Below are 27,874 nucleotides of genomic sequence, written 5' to 3' on the forward strand. Positions count from 1 at the left end.
AACCAGAACATAGTGGGAACCATCCTACACCCTGTGAGTTATATGGGATTATATGGGGTTATATGGGATTATATGGGGTTATATGGGACGTACAGATCATAATGGAGAGCTGCCATAACCAGAACATAGTGGGAACCATCCTACACCCTGTGAGTTATATGGGATTATATGGGATATATGGGATTATATGGGGTTATATGGGATTATATGGGATATGGGACGTACAGATCATAATGGAGAGCTGCCATAACCAGAACATAGTGGGAACCATCCTACACCCTGTGAGTTATGGGATATATGGGGTTATATGGGATTATATGGGGTTATATGGGATTATATGGGATTATATGGGATTATATGGGATTATATGGGACGTACAGATCATAATGGAGAGCTGCCATAACCAGAACATAGTGGGAACCATCCTACACCCTGTGAGTTATATGGGATTATATGGGGTTATATGGGATTATATGGGGTTATATGGGACGTACAGATCATAATGGAGAGCTGCCATAACCAGAACATAGTGGGAACCATCCTACACCCTGTGAGTTATATGGGATTATATGGGATTATATGGGATTATATGGGATTATATGGGATTATATGGGGTTATATGGGATTATATGGGACGTACAGATCATAATGGAGAGCTGCCATAACCAGAACATAGTGGGAACCATCCTACACCCTGTGAGTTATATGGGATTATATGGGGTTATATGGGATTATATGGGGTTATATGGGACGTACAGATCATAATGGAGAGCTGCCATAACCAGAACATAGTGGGAACCATCCTACACCCTGTGAGTTATATGGGATTATATGGGATATATGGGATTATATGGGGTTATATGGGATTATATGGGATATGGGACGTACAGATCATAATGGAGAGCTGCCATAACCAGAACATAGTGGGAACCATCCTACACCCTGTGAGTTATGGGATATATGGGGTTATATGGGATTATATGGGGTTATATGGGATTATATGGGATTATATGGGATTATATGGGATTATATGGGACGTACAGATCATAATGGAGAGCTGCCATAACCAGAACATAGTGGGAACCATCCTACACCCTGTGAGTTATATGGGATTATATGGGGTTATATGGGATTATATGGGGTTATATGGGACGTACAGATCATAATGGAGAGCTGCCATAACCAGAACATAGTGGGAACCATCCTACACCCTGTGAGTTATATGGGATTATATGGGATTATATGGGATTATATGGGATTATATGGGATTATATGGGGTTATATGGGATTATATGGGACGTACAGATCATAATGGAGAGCTGCCATAACCAGAACATAGTGGGAACCATCCTACACCCTGTGAGTTATATGGGATTATATGGGGTTATATGGGATTATATGGGGTTATATGGGACGTACAGATCATAATGGAGAGCTGCCATAACCAGAACATAGTGGGAACCATCCTACACCCTGTGAGTTATATGGGATTATATGGGATATATGGGATTATATGGGGTTATATGGGATTATATGGGATATGGGACGTACAGATCATAATGGAGAGCTGCCATAACCAGAACATAGTGGGAACCATCCTACACCCTGTGAGTTATATGGGATTATATGGGGTTATATGGGATTATATGGGATTATATGGGATTATATGGGGTTATATGGGATTATATGGGACGTACAGATCATAATGGAGAGCTGCCATAACCAGAACATAGTGGGAACCATCCTACACCCTGTGAGTTATGGGATATATGGGATTATATGGGATTATATGGGATTATATGGGGTTATATGGGATTATATGGGGTTATATGGGGTTATATGGGATTGTATGGGATTATATGGGGTTATATGGGATTATATGGGGTTATATGGGATTATATGGGGTTATATGGGATTATATGGGATTATATGGGGTTATATGGGGTTATATGGGGTTATATGGGATTATATGGGATTATATGGGATTATATGGGGTTATATGGGATATGGGACGTACAGATCGTAATGGAGAGCTGCCATAACCAGAACATTGTGGGAACCATCCTACACCCTGTGAGTTATATGGGATTATATGGGGTTATATGGGATTATATGGGATTATATGGGACGTACAGATCATAATGGAGAGCTGCCATAACCAGAACATAGTGGGAACCATCCTACACCCTGTGAGTTATGGGATATATGGGATTATATGGGGTTATATGGGATTATATGGGGTTATATGGGATTATATGGGATTAGATGGGGTTATATGGGGTTATATGGGATTATATGGGATTATATGGGGTTATATGGGTTTATATGGGATATGGGACGTACAGATCATAATGGAGAGCTGCCATAACCAGAACATAGTGGGAACCATCCTACACCCTGTGAGTTATGGGATATATGGGATTAGATGGGGTTATATTGGATTATATGGGATTATATGGGATTATATGGGGTTATATGGGATTATATGGGATTATATGGGACGTACAGATCATAATGGAGAGCTGCCATAACCAGAACATAGTGGGAACCATCCTACACCCTGTGAGTTATGGGATTCTATGGGATTATATGGGATTAGATGGGGTTATATGGGATTATATGGGATTATATGGGATTATATGGGATTATATGGGATTATATGGGATTATATGGGATTATATGGGACGTACAGATCATAATGGAGAGCTGCCATAACCAGAACATAGTGGGAACCATCCTACACCCTGTGAGTTATATGGGATATATGGGGTTATATGGGATTATATGGGGTTATATGGGATTATATGGGATTATATGGGATTATATGGGACGTATAGATCATAATGGAGAGCTGCCATAACCAGAACATAGTGGGAACCATCCTACACCCTGTGAGTTATATGGGATTATATGGGGTTATATGGGATTATATGGGGTTATATGGGATTATATGGGATTATATGGGATTATATGGGACGTATAGATCATAATGGAGAGCTGCCATAACCAGAACATAGTGGGAACCATCCTACACCCTGTGAGTTATGGGATATATGGGGTTATATGGGATTATATGGGATTATATGGGATTATATGGGATTATATGGGATTATATGGGATTATATGGGATTATATGGGGTTATATGGGACGTACAGATCATAATGGAGAGCTGCCATAACCAGAACATAGTGGGAACCATCCTACACCCTGTGAGTTATGGGATATATGGGATTATATGGGATTATATGGGATTATATGGGATTATATGGGATTATATGGGATTATATGGGATTATATGGGATTATATGGGGTTATATGGGACGTACAGATCATAATGGAGAGCTGCCATAACCAGAACATAGTGGGAACCATCCTACACCCTGTGAGTTATGGGATATATGGGATTATATGGGATTATATGGGATTATATGGGATTATATGGGATTATATGGGATTATATGGGATTATATGGGATTATATGGGATTATATGGGGTTATATGGGACGTACAGATCATAATGGAGAGCTGCCATAACCAGAACATAGTGGGAACCATCCTACACCCTGTGCGTTATGGGATAGATGGGATTAGATGGGATTATATGGGATTATATGGGATTATATGGGGTTATATGGGGTTATATGGGATTATATGGGACGTACAGATCATAATGGAGAGCTGCCATAACCAGAACATAGTGGGAACCATCCTACACCCTGTGAGTTATGGGATATATGGGATTATATGGGGTTATATGGGATTATATGGGGTTATATGGGGTTATATGGGATTATATGGGATTATATGGGATTATATGGGGTTATATGGGGTTATATGGGATTATATGGGGTTATATGGGACGTACAGATCATAATGGAGAGCTGCCATAACCAGAACATAGTGGGAACCATCCTACACCCTGTGAGTTATGGGATATATGGGATTATATGGGGTTATATGGGATTATATGGGGTTATATGGGGTTATATGGGATTATATGGGATTATATGGGATTATATGGGGTTATATGGGGTTATATGGGATTATATGGGGTTATATGGGACGTACAGATCATAATGGAGAGCTGCCATAACCAGAACATAGTGGGAACCATCCTACACCCTGTGAGTTATGGGATATATGGGGTTAGATGGGGTTATATGGGGTTATATGGGATTATATGGGGTTATATGGGATTATATGGGGTTATATGGGGTTATATGGGATTATATGGGACGTACAGATCATAATGGAGAGCTGCCATAACCAGAACATAGTGGGAACCATCCTACACCCTGTGAGTTATGGGATATATGGGGTTATATGGGATTATATGGGATTATATGGGGTTATATGGGATTATATGGGATTATATGGGACGTACAGATCATAATGGAGAGCTGCCATAACCAGAACATAGTGGGAACCATCCTACACCCTGTGAGTTATATGGGATTATATGGGATTATATGGGGTTATATGGGGTTATATGGGATTATATGGGGTTATATGGGATTATATGGGACGTACAGATCATAATGGAGAGCTGCCATAACCAGAACATAGTGGGAACCATCCTACACCCTGTGAGTTATGGGATATATGGGATATATGGGATTATATGGGGTTATATGGGGTTATATGGGATTATATGGGGTTATATGGGACGTACAGATCATAATGGAGAGCTGCCATAACCAGAACATAGTGGGAACCATCCTACACCCTGTGAGTTATATGGGATATATGGGATTATATGGGATTATATGGGATTATATGGGATTATATGGGATTATATGGGACGTACAGATCATAATGGAGAGCTGCCATAACCAGAACATAGTGGGAACCATCCTACACCCTGTGAGTTATGGGATATATGGGATTATATGGGGTTATATGGGGTTATATGGGATTATATGGGATTATATGGGACGTACAGATCGTAATGGAGAGCTGCCATAACCAGAACATAGTCGGAACCATCCTACACCCTGTGAGTTATATGGGATTATATGGGATTAGATGGGATTATATGGGGTTATATGGGATTATATGGGATTATATGGGATTATATGGGATTATATGGGACGTACAGATCATAATGGAGAGCTGCCATAACCAGAACATAGTGGGAACCATCCTACACCCTGTGAGTTATATGGGATTATATGGGGTTATATGGGATTATATGGGGTTATATGGGATTATATGGGATTATATGGGACGTACAGATCATAATGGAGAGCTGCCATAACCAGAACATAGTGGGAACCATCCTACACCCTGTGAGTTATGGGATATATGGGATTAGATGGGGTTATATGGGATTATATGGGATTATATGGGGATTATATGGGGTTATATGGGATTATATGGGATTATATGGGACGTACAGATCATAATGGAGAGCTGCCATAACCAGAACATAGTGGGAACCATCCTACACCCTGTGAGTTATGGGATATATGGGATATATGGGATTATATGGGATTATATGGGATTATATGGGGTTATATGGGATTATATGGGACGTACAGATCATAATGGAGAGCTGCCATAACCAGAACATAGTGGGAACCATCCTACACCCTGTGAGTTATGGGATAGATGGGCTTATATGGGATTATATGGGGTTATATGGGGTTATATGGGATTATATGGGATTATATGGGATTATATGGGGTTATATGGGATTATATGGGGTTATATGGGATTATATGGGATTATATGGGATTATATGGGATTATATGGGATTATATGGGACGTACAGATCATAATGGAGAGCTGCCATAACCAGAACATAGTGGGAACCATCCTACACCCTGTGAGTTATATGGGATATATGGGATTATATGGGATTATATGGGGTTATATGGGGTTATATGGGGTTATATGGGATTATATGGGGTTATATGGGATTATATGGGGTTATATGGGATTATATGGGATTATATGGGGTTATATGGGACGTACAGATCATAATGGAGAGCTGCCATAACCAGAACATAGTGGGAACCATCCTACACCCTGTGAGTTATGGGATATATGGGGTTATATGGGATTATATGGGATTATATGGGATATATGGGATTATATGGGATTATATGGGGTTATATGGGATTATATGGGGTTATATGGGATTATATGGGACGTACAGATCATAATGGAGAGCTGCCATAACCAGAACATAGTGGGAACCATCCTACACCCTGTGAGTTATGGGATATATGGGGTTATATGGGATTATATGGGATTATATGGGATTATATGGGATTATATGGGGTTATATGGGATTATATGGGACGTACAGATCATAATGGAGAGCTGCCATAACCAGAACATAGTGGGAACCATCCTACACCCTGTGAGTTATGGGATAGATGGGATTAGATGGGATTATATGGGATTATATGGGGTTATATGGGGCTATATGGGGTTATATGGGGTTATATGGGATTATATGGGATTATATGGGACGTACAGATCATAATGGAGAGCTGCCATAACCAGAACATAGTGGGAACCATCCTACACCCTGTGAGTTATGGGATAGATGGGATTAGATGGGATTATATGGGGTTATATGGGATTATATGGGATTATATGGGATTATATGGGATATATGGGATTATATGGGATATATGGGATTATATGGGATATATGGGATTATATGGGATATATGGGATTATATGGGATTATATGGGGTTATATGGGATTATATGGGATTATATGGGGTTATATGGGATTATATGGGATTATATGGGGTTATATGGGATTATATGGGATTAGATGGGGTTATATGGGATTATATGGGATTATATGGGACGTACAGATCATAATGGAGAGCTGCCATAACCAGAACATAGTGGGAACCATCCTACACCCTGTGAGTTATGGGATATATGGGATTATATGGGATTATATGGGGTTATATGGGGTTATATGGGATTATATGGGACGTACAGATCATAATGGAGAGCTGCCATAACCAGAACATAGTGGGAACCATCCTACACCCTGTGAGTTATGGGATATATGGGATATATGGGATTATATGGGGTTATATGGGATTATATGGGGTTATATGGGATTATATGGGATTATATGGGATTATATGGGATTATATGGGACGTACAGATCATAATGGAGAGCTGCCATAACCAGAACATAGTGGGAACCATCCTACACCCTGTGAGTTATGGGATAGATGGGATTAGATGGGGTTATATGGGATTATATGGGGTTATATGGGATTATATGGGATTATATGGGATTATATGGGATTATATGGGATTATATGGGATTATATGGGGTTATATGGGATTATATGGGGTTATATGGGATTATATGGGATTATATGGGGTTATATGGGATTATATGGGGTTATATGGGATTATATGTTATTATATGGGATTATATGGGATTATATGGGATTATATGGGGTTATATGGGGTTATATGGGGTTATATGGGATGTACAGATCATAATGGAGAGCTGCCATAACCAGAACATAGTGGGAACCATCCTACACCCTGTGAGTTATATGGGATTATATGGGATTAGATGGGATTATATGGGATTATATGGGATTATATGGGATTATATGGGATTATATGGGGTTATATGGGATTATATGGGATTATATGGGACGTACAGATCATAATGGAGAGCTGCCATAACCAGAACATAGTGGGAACCATCCTACACCCTGTGAGTTATGGGATAGATGGGATTAGATGGGATTATATTGGATTATATGGGATTATATGGGATTATATGGGATTATATGGGATTATATGGGATTATATGGGATTATATGTGATTATATGGGGTTATATGGGATTATATGGGATTATATGGGGTAATATGGGATTAGATGGGGTTATATGGGATTATATGGGGTTATATGGGGTTATATGGGATTATATGGGATTATATGGGGTTATATGGGGTTATATGGGATTATATGGGATTATATGGGGTTATATGGGATTATATGGGGTTATATGGGATTATATGGGGTTATATGGGATTATATGGGATTATATGGGGTTATATGGGGTTATATGGGATTATATGGGGTTATATGGGATTATATGGGATATGGGACGTACAGATCATAATGCAGAGCTGCCATAACCAGAACATAGTGGGAACCATCCTACACCCTGTGAGTTATATGGGATTATATGGGATTAGATGGGATTATATGGGGTTATATGGGATTATATGGGATTATATGGGAGGTAGAGATCATAATGGAGAGCTGCCATAACCAGAACATAGTGGGAACCATCCTACACCCTGTGAGTTATATGGGATTATATGGGTTTATATGGGATTATATGGGATTATATGGGGTTATATGGGATTATATGGGATTATATGGGAGGTACAGATCATAATGGAGAGCTGCCATAACCAGAACATAGTGGGAACCATCCTACACCCTGTGAGTTATATGGGATTATATGGGGTTATATGGGGTTATATGGGATTATATGGGATTATATGGGGTTATATGGGATTATATGGGATTATATGGGATATGGGACGTACAGATCATAATGGAGAGCTGCCATAACCAGAACATAGTGGGAACCATCCTACACCCTGTGAGTTATATGGGATTATATGGGATTAGATGGGATTATATGGGATTATATGGGATTATATGGGGTTATATGGGGTTATATGGGATTATATGGGATTATATGGGATTAGATGGGATTAGATGGGATTATATGGGGTTATATGGGGTTATATGGGATTATATGGGATTATATGGGATTATATGGGGTTATATGGGGTTATATGGGGTTATATGGGATTATATGGGATTATATGGGATTATATGGGGTTATATGGGATTATATGGGATTATATGGGTTTATATGGGACGTACAGATCATAATGGAGAGCTGCCATAACCAGAACATAGTGGGAACCATCCTACACCCTGTGAGTTATGGGATAGATGGGATATATGGGATTATATGGGATTATATGGGGTTATATGGGGTTATATGGGGTTATATGGGATATATGGGATTATATGGGGTTATATGGGATTATATGGGATATGGGACGTACAGATCATAATGGAGAGCAGCCATAACCACAACATAGTGGGAACCATCCTACACCCTGTGAGTTATATGGGATTATATGGGGTTATATGGGATTATATGGGATATGGGACGTACAGATCATAATGGAGAGCTGCCATAACCAGAACATAGTGGGAACCATCCTACACCCTGTGAGTTATATGGGATTATATGGGATTATATGGGATTATATGGGGTTATATGGGATTATATGGGGTTATATGGGATTATATGGGGTTATATGGGATTATATGGGGTTATATGGGATTATATGGGATTATATGGGATTATATGGGATTATATGGGGTTATATGGGATTATATGGGGTTATATGGGGTTATATGGGATTATATGGGATTATATGGGATTATATGGGACGTACAGATCATAATGGAGAGCTGCCATAACCAGAACATAGTGGGAACCATCCTACACCCTGTGAGTTATGGGATAGATGGGATTAGATGGGATTATATGGGATTATATGGGGTTATATGGGGTTATATGGGGTTATATGGGATTATATGGGATTATATGGGTTTATATGGGATTATATGGGATATGGGACGTACAGATCATAATGGAGAGCTGCCATAACCAGAACATAGTGGGAACCATCCTACACCCTGTGAGTTATATGGGATTATATGGGATTATATGGGGTTATATGGGATTATATGGGGTTATATGGGATTATATGGGATTATATGGGATTATATGGGGTTATATGGGACATACAGATCATAATGGAGAGCTGCCATAACCAGAACATAGTGGGAACCATCCTACACCCTGTGAGTTATATGGGATTATATGGGGTTATATGGGATTATATGGGATTGTATGGGATTATATGGGATTATATGGGATTATATGGGATTATATGGGGTTATATGGGATTATATGGGATTATATGGGATTATATGGGATTATATGGGGTTATATGGGATTATATGGGGTTATATGGGATTATATGGGACGTACAGATCATAATGGAGAGCTGCCATAACCAGAACATAGTGGGAACCATCCTACACCCTGTGAGTTATGGGATAGATGGGATTAGATGGGATTATATGGGATTATATGGGATTATATGGGATTATATGGGACGTACAGATCATAATGGAGAGCTGCCATAACCAGAACATAGTGGGAACCATCCTACACCCTGTGAGTTATATGAGATTATATGGGATTAGATGGGATTATATGGGATTATATGGGGTTATATGGGATTATATGGGGTTATATGGGATTATATGGGATGTACAGATCATAATGGAGAGCTGCCATAACCAGAACATAGTGGGAACCATCCTACACCCTGTGAGTTATATGGGATTATATGGGGTTATATGGGATATATGGGATTATATGGGATTATATGGGGTTATATGGGGTTATATGGGACGTACAGATCATAATGGAGAGCTGCCATAACCAGAACATAGTGGGAACCATCCTACACCCTGTGAGTTATATGGGATTATATGGGATTGTATGGGATTATATGGGATTATATGGGGTTATATGGGATTATATAGGATTATATGGGATTATATGGGATTATATGGGGTTATATGGGATTATATGGGGTTATATGGGATTATATGGGATTATATGGGATTATATGGGATTATATGGGACGTACAGATCATAATGGAGAGCTGCCATAACCAGAACATAGTGGGAACCATCCTACACCCTGTGAGTTATGGGATATATGGGATTGTATGGGATTATATGGGGTTATATGGGATTATATGGGATTATATGGGATTATATGGGATTATATGGGATTATATGGGACGTACAGATCATAATGGAGAGCTGCCATAACCAGAACATAGTGGGAACCATCCTACACCCTGTGAGTTATGGGATAGATGGGATTAGATGGGGTTATATGGGATTATATGGGATTATATGGGATTATATGGGATTATATGGGATTATATGGGATTATATGGGATTATATGGGATTATATGGGACGTACAGATCATAATGGAGAGCTGCCATAACCAGAACATAGTGGGAACCATCCTACACCCTGTGAGTTATGGGATATATGGGATTAGATGGGGTTATATGGGATTATATGGGATTATATGGGATTATATGTGGTTATATGGGATTATATGGGATTATATGGGGTTATATGGGGTTATATGGGATTATATGGGATTATATGGGACGTACAGATCATAATGGAGAGCTGCCATAACCAGAACATAGTGGGAACCATCCTACACCCTGTGAGTTATGGGATATATGGGATTAGTTGGGATTATATGGGATTATATGGGATTATATGGGGTTATATGGGATTATATGGGATTATATGGGATTATATGGGATTATATGGGGTTATATGGGATTATATGGGATTATATGGGATTCTATGGGATTATATGGGATTCTATGGGATTATATGGGGTTATATGGGATTATATGGGATTATATGGGATTATATGGGATTATATGGGATTATATGGGGTTATATGGGATTATATGGGATTATATGGGATTCTATGGGATTCTATGGGACCATTGGTCAACCATTGGTCAGCCAAGACACCATTGGTCAACTGTGGGTCTACCAAGATGCATTGGTGCCATTAGGGGCTGCATTGGTGCTATTTGGGGCTGATTAGGGCTGCATTGGGGCTGTTAGGGGCTGCATTGGTGCTTCATTGGTGCTGATTAGGGCTGCATTGGTGCTGTCTGGGGCTGCATTGGGGCTGTTTGGGGCCGATTGACGCTCATTGGGCTGCATTGGTGCGATTTGTGGCTGCATTGGGGCTCATTGGGCTGCATTGGTGCTTCACTGCTGCTGTCAGGGGCTGCATTGGGGCTATCTGGGCTGCATTGGAGGTGATTGGGGCTGCACTGGTGCTGTTTGGGGCTGCATTTTGGGCTGTCTGGGGCTGCATTGGAGGTGATTGGGGCTGCATTGGTGCTATTTGGGGCTGATTTGGGCTGCATTGGGGCTGTTTGGAGCTGCATTGGGGCTGCATAGGTGCTGATTAGGGCTGCATTGGTGCTGTTTGGGCTGCATTGGGGCTGTCTGGGGCTTCATTGGGGCTGTTTGGGGCCGATTGAGGCTGCATTGGTGCTATTTGAGGCTGTTAGGGGCTGCATTGGTGCTATTTGGGGCTCTGTTGGTGCTGATTGGGGCTGCATTGGTGCTTCATTAGTGCTGTTAGTGGCTGCATTGGTGCTGTTTGGAGGCCATTGGGGCAGCATTGGAGGTGATTGGGGCTGCATTGGTGCTATTTGGTGCTGATTGGGGCTGCATTTGAGCTTCATTGGTGATTTTTGGGGCCGCATTGGTGCTGATAGGGGCCGCATTGGGGCCGTTTGGGGCTGCGCTGGGGCTGTCTGGTGCTGTTTGGAGCTGCATTGGTGCTGTTTGGGGGCAGATTGAGTCTGCATTGGGGCTGTTTGGAGCTGCATTGGGGCTACTTTGGGGCTGCATTGGAGGTGATTGGTCTGCATTGGTGCAACTTGGGGCTGATTGGGGCTGCATTGGTGCTATTTCGGACTGTTTTTGCCTGCATTTGGTGCTAATTAGGGCAGTTTGGGGCTGCATTGGTGCTCTTTCGGTCTGCATTGGGTCTGTTTGGTGCTGATTGGGGCTGCATTGGTGCCATTTGGTGCTGCACTGGTGGTATTTGGGGCTGATCGAGGCTGCATTGGGGCTCATTGGGCTGCATTGGTGCTGTTTGGGGCAGTTTGGGGCTGCATTGGTGCTCTTTGGGTCTGCATTGGGTCTGTTTGGTGCTGATTGGGGCTGCATTGGTGCTGTTTGGGGGCGGATTGAGGCTGCATTGGGGCTCATCGGGCTGCATTGGGGCTAATTGGGGCTGTTTGGAGCTGCATTGGTGCTATTTGGGGCTGATTGGGGCTGCATTGGTGCTGTTTGGAGCTGCATTGGTGCTATTTGGGGCTGTTTGTGGCCACATTGGTGCCGTTTGGTGCTGATTGGAGCTGCATTGGTGCTATTTGGTGCTGTTAGGGGCTGCATTGGTGCTATTTAGCTGTCACTGGTGCTGTTAGGGGCTGCATTGAGGCCAGTTGGGGCTGCATTGGGGCTTCATTGGTGCTCTTTGGGCCTGGACTTGGTGTGTTAGGGGCTGATTGGAGCTGCATTGGGGCCAATTGAGGATGCGTTGGGCTGTTTGGGGCTGCATTGGTGCTGTTAGGGGCTGCATTGGTTCTGTTTGGGGCTAATTGGGACTGCATGGGTGCTATTTGGTGCTGTTTGGGGCTGCATCGGTGCTGTTTGGGGCTGCATTGGTGCTATTTGGTGCTGTTTGGTGCTGTTTGTCTGCATTGGGGCTGATCGGTGCCGATTGGGGCTGCATTGGTGCTGTTAGGGGGTGCATTGGGGCTATTTAGGGCTGCATTGGTGCTGATGCATGTCCCCCCCCATTGCAGAACGGCAACATCACGGAGCTGCTGCTGAAGGAAGGCTTCGCGCGCTGCGTCGACTGGTCCATCGCAGTGTACACCCGTGGGGCCGAGAAACTGCGAGCGGCCGAGAGGTGAGTGGGGGGATATGGGGGATATGGGGGGATATGGGGGAATATGGGGGTTATGGGGAGATATGGGAGGATATACCCCCCATATCCCCCATATCCCCCCATATCCCCCATATCCCCCATATCCCCCCATATCCCCCCATATCCCCCCATATCCCCCCATAACCCCAATATCCCCCATACCCCCCCATAACCCCCTATAAACCCCCATATGCCCCTATAACACCCCATATCCCCACATAACCCCCTATATCGCCCCTATATCCCCCCATATCCCCCTATATCCCCCTATATCGCCCCATATCCCCCCCATAACCCCCCATACCCCCCCATATCCCCCCTATATCCCCCTATATCCCCCCATATCCCCCCATATCCCCCCATATCCCCCTATATCCCCCCTATATCCCCCCATACCCCCCCATACCCCCCCATATCCCCCCATATCCCCCCATAACCTCCCATATCCCCCCATAACCCTCCATACCCCCCCATATCCCCCCATATCCCCCCATATCCCCCCATATCCCCCCATACCCCCCATATCCCCCCATATCCCCCCATATCCCTCCTATATCCCCCCATATCCCCCCATATCCCCCATATCCTCCCCATATCCCCCCCATATCCCCCCATAACCCTCCATATCCCCCCATATCACCCATATTCCCCCATATCCCCCCATACCTCCCTCCATATCCCCCCATAACCCCCCATAACTCCCCATTACCCCCCATATCCCCCCTATAACTCCCCATATTTCCCCATACCTCCCCATTACCCCCCATATCCCCCCCATACCCCCGCATATCCCCCCCATACCCCCCCATAACCCCCCTTATCCCCCTATAACCCCAGTATCCCCCCATATCCCCCCATACCCCCCCATAATCCCAACATCCCCCCATATCCCCCCCATATCCCCCCATATCCCCCATATCCCCCTATATCCCCCCATATCCCTTCTATATCCCCCCATATCCCCCCTATATCCCCCTATATCCCCCTATATCACCCCATATCCCCCCCATATCCCCCCATATCCCCCCATACCCCCCCATATCACCATATCTCCCCATACCCCCCCATATCCCCCCTATATCCCCCCATAACCCCCCATGTCCCCGTTGCAGATACGCCAAGGAGCGGAAGCTGAGGATCTGGAGGGATTATGTGGCCCCGACGGCCAACCTGGATCAGAAGGACAAGCAGTTCGTGGCCAAGGTGAGTGGGGGGGGGATGCAGCTGTGCATGCAGGGCTGCATTGGGGCTGCATTGGTGCAGCCCAGTGCCATGGGGTGCAGCTCAGTGCCATGGGGAGCAGCTCGGTGCCATAGGATGCAGCTGGCCATGCAGGGCTGCATTGGTGCAGCCTAGTGCCGTGGGATGAATCTGTCTGTGCAGGGCTGCATTACTGCTGCATTGGTGCCGCTCAATGCCATGGGATGCAACTGTCCATGTGGGGCTGCATTGGAGCTGCATTAGTGCAGCTTGGTGCCATAGGATGCAGCTCAGTTGCGTGGGATGCATCTGTCCGTGCAGGGCTGCATTGATGCGTGTTGCTATTATGGGATGCATCTGTGCATGCAGGGCTGCATTGGAGCTGCATCGGTGCAGCGCAGCGCCACGGGATGCATCTGTGTGCAGAGCAGCATTGCTGCAGGTTGCTATTCTGCAATGCGTCTGTGCATGCAGGGCTGCTTTGGTGCTGCATTGGTGCAGCCCAGTGCCACAGGGCGCACCTGTCCATGCAGAGCTGCATTGGTGCAGCTCAGGGCCATGGGATGCATCTGTCTGTGCAGGGCTGCATTGGTGCTGCACGGGTGCAGCTCAGGGCCACGTGATGCATCTGTCCGTGCAGAGCTGCACCAGTGCAGCTCAATGTCATGGGATGCATGTGTCCGTGCAGAGCTGCATTGGTGCAGCTCAATGCCACGGGATGCAACTGTCCGCGCAGAGCTGCATTGGTGCTGCATCGGTGCAGCTCAGTGCCATAGGATGCAGCTCAGTTGCATGGGATGCATCTGTCCGTGCACGGCTGCATCGGTGCATGTTGCTATTATGGGATGCATCTGTGCATGCAGGGCTGCAATGGTGCTGCATTGGTGCAGCTCAGTGACATGGGATGCATATGTCAGTGCAGGGCTGCATTGGTGTAGGTTGCTATTATGGGATGCATTTGTCCATGCAGAGTTGCATTGGTGCTGCATTGGTGCAGCTTAATGCCATGGGGTACAACTCAGTGCCATGGGGAGCAGCTCAGTGCCATAGGATGCAGCTGTCCATGCAGGGCTGCATTAGTGCAACTTGATGCCATGGGATGCAGCTGTGCATTGGGGCTGCATTGGTGCAGCTCAGTTGCATGGGATGCATCTGTCAGTGCACGGCTGCATTGGTGCATGTTGCTATTATGGGGCGCACCTGTGCGTGCAGGGCTGCAATGGTGCTGCATTGGTGCAGCTCAGTGCCAGAGGATTCACCTGTCCATGCAGAGTTGCATTGGTGCAGCCTAGTGCCATGGGATGCATCTGTCCGTGCAGAGCAGCATTGGTGCAGGTTGCTATTATGGGATGCACCTGTGCACACAGGGCTGCATTGGAGCTGCATTGGTGCAGCTCAGTGCCACAGGATGCATCTGTCCGTGCAGAGCTGCATTGGTGCAGCTCAATGCCATGGGATGCATGTGTCCATGAAGAGCTGCATTGGTGCAGCCTAGTGCCGCAGGATGCATCTGTCTGTGCAGGGCTGCATTAGTGCTGCACTGGTGCAGCTCAGGGCCACGGGATGCATCTGTCCCTGCAGAGCTACATTGGAGCTGCATTAGTGCAGTTCGGTGCCACGGGATGCAGCTCAGGTGCATGGGATGCATCTGTCCGTGCAGGGCTGCATTGGTGCATGTTGCTATTATGGGGCGCACCTGTGCGTGCAGGGCTGCAATGGTGCTGCATTGGTGCACCTCAGTGCCATGGGATGCATCTGTCCGTGCAGAGCAGCATCGCTGCAGGTTGCTATTATGGGATGCACCTGTCCCTGCAGAGCTGCATTGGTGCAGCTCAATGCCATGCAATGCAACTGTGCGTGCAGAGCTGCATTGGAGCTGCGTTAGTGCAGCTCAGTGCCACGGGATGCAGCTCAGCTGCATGGGATGCATCTGTCCGTGCACGGCTGCATTGGTGCATGTTGCTATTATGGGGCGCACCTGTGCACGCAGGGCTGCAATGGTGCTGCAGTGGTGCAGCTCAGTGCCACGGGATGCATCTGTGTGCAGAGCAGGATTGCTGCAGGTTGCTATTACGGTATGCACCTGTCCCTGCAGGGCTGCATTGGTGCAGGTGGCCATGGGATGCATCTGTCCATGCGGGGCTGCATTGGAGCTGCATTAGTGCAGCTTGGTGCCATAGGATGCAGCTCAGTTGCATGGGATGCATCTGTCCGTGCGGGGCTGCATTGGTGCATGTTGCTATTATGGGGTGCATATGTACATGCAGGGCTGCATTGGTGCTGCATTGGTGCAGCTCAGTGCCATGGGATGCATCTGTCTGTGCAGAGCAGGATTGCTGCAGGTTGCTATTATGGGATGCATCTGTCCCTGCAGGGCTGCATTGGTGCAGGTGGCCATGGGATGCATCTGTCCATGCGGGGCTGCATTGGAGCTGCATTGGTGCAGCTTGGTGCCATAGGATGCAGCTCAGTTGCATGGGATGCATCTGTCCGTGCGGGGCTGCATTGGTGCATGTTGCTATTATGGGGTGCATATGTACATGCAGGGCTGCATTGGTGCAGCTCAGTGCCATGGGATGCATCTGTCTGTGCAGAGCAGCATCGCTGCAGGTTGCTGTTATGGGATGCAACTGTCCCTGCAGGGCTGCATTGGTGCAGCTCAATGCCATGGGATGCATGTGTTCACGCAGAGCAGCATTGGTGCTGCATTGCTGCAACTTAATGCCATGGGGGTGCAGCTCAGTGCCATGGGATGCATCTGTCCGTGCAGAGCTGCATTGCTGCATGTTGCTATTATGGGATGCACGCCATGCGCTGCTGCTCCCCACCAGGTGGAGCTGCAGCGTCACTGAGCTGCATGCAGGGAATGCAACGAGCTGCAGGGGGGGCTGGGATGGACATGGGGGTGCTGCAAGACCCCCCCCCCCCCCCCCATTCATTCCTATGAGTGCCCCCCCCCCCCCCATTCATTCCTATGGGTGCCCCCCCCCCATTCATTCCTATGGGTGCCCCCCCCCCCATTCATTCCTATGGGTGCTCTCCCCAATTCATTCCTATGGGTGCCCCCCCCCCCCATTCATTTCTATGGGTGCCCCCCCCCATTCATTCCTATGGGTGCTCCCCCCCATTCATTCCTATGGGTGCCCCCCCCATTCATTCCTATGGGTGCCCCCCCCCCATTCATTCCTATGGGTGCCCCCCCCCATTCATTCCTATGGGTGCCCCCCCTCCCATTCATTCCTATGGGTGCTCCCCCCCATTCATTCCTATGGGTGCCCCCCCCCCATTCATTCCTATGGGTGCCCCCCCTCATTCATTGCTATGGGTGCCCCCCCCCCATTCATTCCTATGGGTGCCCCCCCCCCATTCATTCCTATGTGTCCCCCCCCCATTCATTCTTATGGGTGCCCCTCCCCCATTCATTGCTATGGATGCCCCCCCCCATTCATTCCTATGGGTGCCCCCCCCCATTCATTCCTATGGGTGCCCCCCCCCCATTCATTCCTATGGGTGCCCCCCCCCCCATTCATTCCTATGGGTGCCCCCCTTCCATTCATTCCTATGGGTGCCCCCCCCCAATTCATTCCTATGGGTGCCCCCCCCCCATTCATTCCTATGGGTGCCCCCCCCCCCATTCATTCCTATGGGTGCCCCCCTTCCATTCATTCCTATGGGTGCCCCCCCCCAATTCATTCCTATGGGTGCCCCCCCCCATTCATTCCTATGGGTGCCCCCCCCCCCCATTCATTCCTATGGGTGCCCCCCCCATTCATTCCTATGGGTGCTCCCCCCCCCATTCATTCCTATGTGTCCCCCCCCCATTCATTCCTATGTGCCCCCCCCCCCCATTCATTCCTATGGGTGCCCCCTCCCCATTCATTCCTATGGGTGCCCCCCCCCCATTCATTTCTATGTGTGTCTCCCCCCCCATTCATTCCTATGTGTCCCCCCCCTATTCATTCCTATGTGTCCCCCCCCCCATTCATTGCTATGGGTGCCCCCCCCCATTCATTCCTATGGGTGCTCCCCCCCCATTCATTCCTATAGGTGCCCCCCCCCCATTCATTCCTACGGGTGCCCCCCCCCCCATTCATTGCTATGTGTCCCCCCCCCATTCATTCCTATGGGTGCCCCCCCCCATTCATTCCTATGGGTGCTCCCCCATTCATTCCTATGGGCACCCCCCCCCATTCATTCCTATGGGTGCTCCCCCCCCCATTCATTCCTATGGGTGCACCCCCCCCATTCATTCCTATGGGTGCCCCCCCTCCATTCATTCCTATGGGTGCCCCCCCCCCCCAATTCATTCCTATGGGTGCCCCCCCAATTCATTCTTATGGGTGCCCGCCCCCATTCGTTCCTATGGGTGCCCCCCCCCATTCATTCCTATGTGTCCCCCCCCCCATTCATTCCTATGTGTCCCCCCCCCCCTTCATTCCTATGGGTGCCCCCCCCCCATTCATTCCTATGGGTGCTCTCCCCCATTCATTCTTATGAGTCCCCCCCCCCCCCCCCCATTTATTGCTATGTGGCCCCCCCCCCCATTCATTCCTATGCGTCCCCCCCCCCCCCATTCATTTCTATGGGTGCTCCCCCCCATTCATTCCCATGTGTCCCCCCCCCCATTCATTCCTATGGGTGGCCCCCCCCCATTCATTCCTATGGGTGCCTCCCCCCCCCATTCATTCCTATGGGTGCTCTCCCCCATTCATTCCTATGGGTGCTCTCCCCCCATTCATTCCTATGTGTCCCCCCCCCCATTCATTCCTATGGGTACCCCCCCCCATTCATTCCTATGGGTGCTCCCCCCCATTCATTCCTATGGGTGCCCGCCCCCCATTCATTCCTATGGGTGCCCCCCCCCCATTCATTCCTATGGGTGCCCCCCCCCCCCAATTCATTCCTATGGGTGCCCCCCCCATGTTATATCCAGCCCCCCAAGTTACATCCTGCCCCCCAAGTTGGGTCACCTCCTGCCCCCCCATGTTATATCCAGGCCCCCTAAATCCCATCCTGCCCCACAAGTTGGGTCAGCTCCTGCCCCCCCCAACCCCCCCCACCCCCCCATGTTATATCCAGCCCCCCGAGTTACATCCTGCCCCCCAAGTTGGGTCAGCTCCTGTCCGCCCCCATGTTATATCCTGCCCCATAGATCACATCCAGCCCCCCAAGTTGGCTCCAGCCCCCCCCAAATCACATCCTGCCCCCCAAGTTGGGTCAGCTCCTGCCCCCCTCCCCCCCCCCCCAATGTTATATCCTGCCCCATAGATCACATCCAGCCCCCCAAGCTGGCTCCAGCCCCCCCCCAAATCACATCCAGCCCCCCAAGTTTGATCAGCTCCTGCCCCCCCCCAACCCACACCCCATGTTATATCCTGCCCCACAGATCACATCCAGCCCCCCATGTTACATCCAGCCCCCCCCCATCACATCCTGCCCCCCAAGTTGGGTCAGCTCCTGCCCCCCCCCCCCCCCCCCCCCCCCCCCCCCATGTTATATCCTGCCCCCCGAGTTACATCCTGCCCCCCAAGTTCAGTCACCTCCCCCCCCCACCCAGATCATATCCAGCCCCCCCCTATCACATCCTGCCCCCCAAGTTGGGTCAGTTCCTGCCCCCCCCATGTTATATACTGCCCCCCATATCACATCCAGCCCCCCATGTTACATCCAGCCCCCCCCCATCACATCCTGCCCCCCAAGTTGGGTCAGCTCCTGCCCCCCTTCCCCCCCCCCAATGTTATATCCTGCCCCCCATATCACATCCAGCCCCCCAGGTTGGCTCCAGCCCCCCCCCAAATCACATCCTGCCCCCCCCCCTCTACCCCTATGTTATATCCAGCCCCCCATATCACATCCAGCCCCCTAAGTTGGATCAGCTCCTGCCCCCCATGTTGCATCCTTCCCCCCCTCCAGCCCCCCCCCAGGTCTGCTCCTGCCACCTAAGTTACATCCTGCCCCCCCAAGTTGGGTCAGCTCCTGCCCCCCCCATGTTATATCCTGCCCCATAGATCACATCCAGCCCCCCAAGTTGGCTCCAGCCCCCCCCAAATCACATCCAGCCCCCCAAGTTCAGTCACCTCCCCCCCCCTCACAGATCACATCCAGCCCCCCATGTTACATCCAGCCCTACCCCATCACATCCTGCCCCCCAAGTTGGCTCAGCTCCTGCCCCCCTCCCCCCCCCCCCCCAATGTTATATCCTGCCCCCCAGGTCACATCCAGCCCCCCAAGTTGGCTCCAGCCCCCCCCATATCACATCCTGCCCCCCAAGTTTGATCAGCTCCTGCCCCCCCCAACCCACACCCCATGTTATATCCTGCCCCACAGATCACATCCAGCCCCCCAAGTTGACCCCAGCACCCCCCAGATCAGGTTGACTCAGCTCCTGCCCCCCAAGTTGGGTCACCTCCTGGCCCCCCATGTTATATCCAGCCCCCCTAAATCCCATCCTGCCCCACAAGTTGGGTCACCTCCTGCCCCTTCCAAGCCCCTCCATCCCCCCATGTTATATCCAGGCCCCCAAGTTACATCCAGCCCCCCAAGTTGGCTCCAGCCCCCCCCATATCACATCCTGCCCCCCAAGTTTGATCAGCTCCTGCCCCCCCCCAACCCACACCCCATGTTATATCCTGCCCCACAGATCACATCCAGCCCCCCATGTTACATCCAGCCCCCCCCCATCACATCCTGCCCCCCAAGTTGGGTCAGATCCTACCCCCCCCCCCCAATGTTATATCCTGGCCCCCAAGTTACATCCAGCCCCCCAGGTTGGCTCCAGCCCCCCCCCAAATCACATCCTGCCCCCCCCCCCCCCCACCCCTATGTTATATCCAGCCCCCCATATCACATCCAGCCCCCTAAGTTGGATCAGCTCCTGCCCCCCACGTTGCATCCTTCCCCCCCTCCAGCCCCCCCCCCAGGTCAGCTCCTGCCCCCTAAGTTACATCCAGCCCCCCAAGTTCAGTCACCTCCCCCCCCACAGATCACATCCAGCCCCCCATGTTACATCCAGCCCCACCCCCATCACATCCTGCCCCCCAAGTTGGCTCAGCTCCTGCCCCCCTCCCCCCCCCCCATGTTATATCCTGCCCCATAGATCACATCCTGCCCCCCAAGTTGGCTCCAGCCCCTCCCAAATCACATCCTGTAACTGGGTGAACTGGTTTGTAATGGGGGGGTGGGATGAGCTGGTTGATGTAATGGTGGGGGGGGGTTGATATGGGGGGGGTTGATATGGGGGGGTTGATATGAGGGGGTTGATATGGGGGGTGTTGATATGGGGGTGTTGATATGGGGGGGTTGATATGGGGGGGGTTGATATGGGGGGGGTTGATATGGGGGGGTTGATATGGGGGGGGTTTGATATGGGGGGGGTTGATATGGGGGGGGTTGATATGGGGGTGTTGATATGGGGGGTGTTGATATGGGGGGGTTGATATGGGGGGGTTGATATGGGGGGGGTTGATATGGGGGGGGTTGATATGGGGGGGTTGATATGGGGGGGTTGATATGGGGGGGGTTGTGATGTAGATGTGAGCAGGCAGCAAACGCTGCGTCAGCAGCTGGGAACTGGGGCACGACGCCTCCAGCTGCATGAATTGCATTGCATTGCATCCAATTGCATTGCTTTGCCTTGCATCCCATTGCACCCCATTGCATTGCATTGCATTGCGTCCCATTGCATCACATTGCGTTGTATCACATTGCCTTGCCTTGCCTTGCCTTGCATCCTATTGCATTGCATTGCATTGCATCCCATTGCATCCCATTGCATTACATCACAATACATTACCTTGCCTTGCATTGCGTTGCATTGCATCCCATTGCATTGCATTGCTTTGCATCACATTGCATCCCATCCCATCCCATTGCCTTGCCTTGCCTTGCCTTGCATCCCGTTGCATCCCATTGCATTGCATTGCATTGCATCACATTGCATTGTATCACATTGCCTTGCCTTGCCTTGTGTCCTATTGCATGACATTGCATCACATCCCATTGCATTGCATCCCATTGCACTGCACTGCATTGTATCCCATTGCATTGCATTGCATTGCATTGTATTGCATCGCACCCCATTGCATCCCACTGCATTGCTTTGCAGTGCACCCCATTGCATTGCATTGCATTGCATTACTGCATTGCATTGCATCCCATCGCATTGCATCGCGTTGCATCCCATTGCATAGCATTGCATCCCATTGCATCCCATTGCATCGCATCCCATTGCATAGCATAGCATTGCATCCCATTGCATTGCATCCCATTGCATCACACTGCATTGCATCACACCCCATTGCATTGCATCCCATTGCATCCCATTGCATTGCATTGCATCACATCCCATTGCATTGCATTGCATTGCATCATATCCCATTGCATTGCATTGCATTGCATTGCACTGCATTGCATCGCATCCCACTGCATTGCATTGCATCTCATTGCATTGCCTTGCATCCCATTGCGTCCCATTGCATCACATTGCCTTGCCTTGCATTGCATCCCATTGCACTGCATGCTCAGCTCCCCCCATGTTGCAGTGTGGGGGTGACCCCATGTTATGGGGGGGGTCTCCATGTTATGGGGGGGTCTCCATGTTATGGGGGGGTCTCCATGTTATGGGGGGGGGTCTCCATGTTATGGGGGGGGGTCTCCATGTTATGGGGGTGTCCCCATGTTATGGGGGGGGTCTCCATGTTATGGGGGGGGTGTCTCCATGTTATGGGGGGGGTCTCCATGTTATGGGGGGGGTCTCCATGTTATGGGGGGGGTCTCCATGTCTCCATGTCATGGGGGGGGTCTCCATGTTATGGGGGGGGTCTCCATGTTATGGGGGTGTCTCCATGTTATGGGGGTGTCTCCTTCCCCTTCATTCTGTCCTATGGGGGGTGTTTAATTACTGCAGCCCTAACGAGTCTCCCTCGTTGGCCGGCAGCTCAATGGCGCAGCTGGGCCCCCATCAATGGGGCCAGTGTTCTATTGCAAAGGGGGGGGGATGGGGGGGGGGCAGGACTTAAAGGCCTGAAGCCTTGGGCTCAGTGACCCCCCCCACATCATCTATTCTCCCCCCCCATCCCTATATGCCCCCCCCATCCATCCCCATTCAAACCCCCTCCCCCCCCCATCCATCCCTACTCGCCCCCCCCCCCCAATATCCCTGTTTCCCCCCCCCCATCCTGGTTCCCCCCCCTTTCCATTCCTGGTCCCCCCCCCTCCATCCCTATTCAACCCCCCTCCCTATTCCTATTCAGCTCCCCCCCCCCCCATTCCTATTTGCCCCCCCCCCCCTCCATCCCTAGTTTCCACCCCCAACCCTGTTCAAGCCCCCCTTCCATCCCTTTCCCCCCCCCATTCATTCTTGTTCCCCCCCCCCCCATCCTGGTTCCCCCCCCCTTCCATTCCTGGTCCCCCCCCCCCCCCTCCATCCCTATTCAACCCCCCCCCTATTCCTATTCAGCCCCCCCCCCATCCATCCCTATTTGCCCCCCCCCCCCCTCCATCCCTAGTTTCCACCCCCCAACCCTGTTAAACCCCCCTCTCCATCCCTGGTCACCCCCCCCCCCTCCATCCCTTTCCCCCCCCCATTCATTCTTGTTCCCCCCCCTCCATCCTGGTTCCCCCCCCCTCCCAGTCCTGGTCCCCCCCCCTCCATCCCTATTCAACCCCCCCCCTATTCCTATTCAGCCCCCCCTCATCCATCCCTATTTGCCCCCCCCCCCCCCCCCATCCCTAGTTTCCACCCCCCTCCCTGTTCTACCCCCCCCTCCATCCCTGGTCCCCCCCCCATCCCTATTTTCTCCCCCCCCCTCCATCCCTAGTCCTCCCCATCCATTCCTGTTCCCCCCCCCCCCCTCCATCCCTTTCCCCCCCCCATTCATTCTTGTTCCCCCACCCATCCTGGTTCCCCCCCCCTTCCATTCCTGGTCCCCCCCCCCATCCATCCCTATTCACCCCCCACCCCTATTCCTATTCAGCCCCCCCCCATCCATCCCTATTTGCCCCCCCCCCCTCCATCCTCCATCCCTAGTTCCCCCCCCCCCCCCCCCCGAACCCTGTTCAACCCCCCCCCCATCCCTAGTCCTCCCCATCCATTCCTGTTCCCCCCCCTCCATTCCTGGTCCCCCCTCCATCCTGGTCCCCCCCCCCATCCATCCCTATTTGCCTCCCCCCCTCCATCCCTGGTCCCCCCCCATCCCTATTTGCCCCCCCCCCATCCCTAGTTCTCCCCATCCATTCCTGTTCCCCCTCCCTCCATTCCTGGTCCCCCCCATCCTCCATCCCTATTTGCCCCCCCCCAATCCCTATTCTCTCCCCCCTTCCATCCCTATTCACCCCCCCCCTCCATCCCTAGTTTCCCCCCCCATCCCTGTTCAAGCCCCCCCTCCATCCCTTTCCCCCCCCCCATTCATTCTTGTTCCCCCCCCCCCCCCATCCTGGTTCCCCCCCCCTTCCATTCCTGGTCCCCCCCCCATTCATCCCTATTCAACCCCCCCCCAATATCCCTGTTTCCCCCCCCCTCCATCCCTTTCCCCCCCCCCCCATCCTTTTTCCCCCCCCCTTCCATCCCTGGTCGTCCCCCCCATCCCTGTAATACCCCCCCCCCCATCCCTATTCTCTCCCCCCTTCCATCCCTATTCACCCCCCCCCCTCCATCCCTAGTTTCCCCCCCCCATCCCTGTTCAACCCCTCCCCTCCATCCCTGGTCTCCCCCCATCCATTCCTGTTTCCCCCCCCCCCCAATCCTGGTTCCCCCCCCTTCCATCCCCATTCTCCCCCCCCCCATCCCTGGTCCCCCCCTTCCATCCCTATTCGCCCCCCCCCCATCCCTATTCACACCCCCCTCCTCCATCCCTGGTCCCCCCCCCCCCATCCATCCCTATTCAACCCCCCCCCAATATCCCTGTTCCCCCCCCCCCCCATCCTGGTTCCCCCCCCCTTCCATCCCTGGTCGTCCCCCCCATCCCTGTTCTACCCCCCCCTCCATCCCTATTCACCCCCCCCCCCCCAATCCCTATTCTCTCCCCCCTTCCATCCCTATTCACCCCCCCCCCCATCCCTATTCACACCCCCCTCCTCCATCCCTGGTCCCCCCCCCCCTCCATCCCTATTCAACCCCCCCCCCACACCCCCCCAATCCCTATTTGCCCCCCCCCTCCATCCCTATTCTCCATCCCTATTCTCCATCCCTATTTGCCCCCCCCCCCCCTCCATCCCTGGTCCCCCCCATAACCTATTCACCCCCTCCATCCCTATTCGCCCCGCCCCATCCCTATTTGCCCCCCCCCCATTCCTGTTCCCCTTCCATCTATGTCTCTTCCCATCCCTGTCCCCCCCCCCCCAACTCCATCCTTTTACCCCCCCCTCCAGCCCTGCCCCCCCTTTTCTATCCCTGTCCCCCCCCACCATCCATCACTGTCCCCCCTTCTATGCCCCCATTCCTATTGCACCCCATTTCTGCCCCCCAACCCTATAGACCCCTCCCTATAGCCCCCCCTCCTATAGCCCCCTCCCTATAGCCCCCTCCCTATAGCCCCCCCTCCCTATAGCCCCCTCCCTATAGCCCTCCCTCCTATAGCCCCCCCTCCTATAGCCCCCTCCCTATAGCCCCCCCTCCCTATAGCCCCCTCCCTATAGCCCCCCTCCTATAGACCCCTCCCTATAACCCCCCCTCCCTATAGCCCCCTCCCTGTAGCCCCCCTCCCAATACCACCCCACATCCTTATAGCCCCACACCCCCCATAGCCACCCCTCCCTATAGACCCCTCCCTATAGCCCCCTCCCTATAGCCCCCCTCCTATAGCCCCCTCCCTATAGCCCCCTCCCTATAGCCCCCCTCCTATAGCCCCCTCCCTATAGCCCCCCCTCCTATAGACCCCTCCCTATAGCCCTCCTCCATAAACCCCCCCCTCCCTGTACCCCCCATCCTTATAGCCCCCCAACCTATAGCCCCCCTCCCTATACCCCCCATCCTTATAGCCCCCCAACCTATAGCCCCCCTCCTTATAGCCACCATCCTTATAGCCCCCCACCCTATACCCCCCCTCCCTATAGCCCCCCATCCTTATAGCCTCCCTCCCTATACCCCCCCTCCCTATAGCTCCTCCTCCCTATAGCCCCCTCCCAATAACCCCCTATATTCCCCCCTCCCTATAGCCTCCCTTCCCTATACCCCCCCATCCTTAAAGTCCCCCTCCCAATACCCCCCCCTCCCTATAGCCCCCTTCCTAATTCCCCCCCCCCATAGCCCCTCTCCCTATAGATCCCCGCCCTATACCCCCCCTACCTATACCCCCTCTACATCCCCCCTTCCTATAGCCCCCCCTTGCCAATACCCCCTCTCCCTATAGCCCCCCATCTCTATACCCCCCTTCCAATATCCCCCATATATACCCCCCTCCCTATGCCACCCTCCCTATACCCCCCATCCTTATAGCCCCCCACCCTATACCCGCCCCCATAGCCCCCCTTCCCAATTCCCCCCCCCATAGCCCATCTCCCTATAGCCCCCCCTTCTCTATAGATCCCCACCCTATATCCCCCCCTCCCTATACCCTCCCTATATCCCCCCCTCCCTATACCCCCCCTATATCCCCCCTCCCTATAGCACCCCTTCCCTATAGCCCCCCATCCCAATACCCCATCTCCCTATATCCCCCCTCCCTATAGCCCCCATCCCTATACCCCCCCCATAGCCCCCCTTCCCTATAGCCCCTCTCCTTATAGGCCCCCCTCCTATTGCCCCCCCCCCATAGCCCCCCACCCTATTGCCCCCATCCCTATACCCCCCCCATAGCCCCCCTTCCCTATAGCCCCTCTCCTTATAGGCCCCCCTCCCATTGCCCCCCCCCCCATAGCCCCCCTCCCTATCGCCCCCATCCCTATACCCCCCCCCATAGCTCCCCTTCTCTATAGCCCCTCGCCTTATAGGCCTCCCTCCCTATGCCCCACCCCCATAGCCCCTCTCCCTATAGCCTCCCCTCCCAATACCCCC

At 50.9% G+C, this 27,874-nt stretch overlaps 1 protein-coding gene across 1 annotated transcript in view; it reads left to right on the forward strand.

The window, feature by feature from the left end:
• LOC107307744 (staphylococcal nuclease domain-containing protein 1-like) overlaps positions 1 to 27,874 on the forward strand; it is a 97,891-nt gene that overhangs the window by 33,559 nt on the left and 36,458 nt on the right. The window contains exons 7-8 of the mRNA XM_085513628.1: positions 13,559 to 13,665; positions 14,796 to 14,886. Coding sequence (XP_085369754.1) covers positions 13,559 to 13,665; positions 14,796 to 14,886 — 198 coding nt within the window. The remainder of the gene's footprint in view (positions 1 to 13,558; positions 13,666 to 14,795; positions 14,887 to 27,874) is intronic.

This window comes from Coturnix japonica, chromosome 1 (genome assembly GCF_054131305.1).
Source record: "Coturnix japonica strain WE chromosome 1, WE-NBRP24, whole genome shotgun sequence".
Taxonomy (NCBI): Eukaryota; Metazoa; Chordata; class Aves; order Galliformes; family Phasianidae; genus Coturnix; species Coturnix japonica.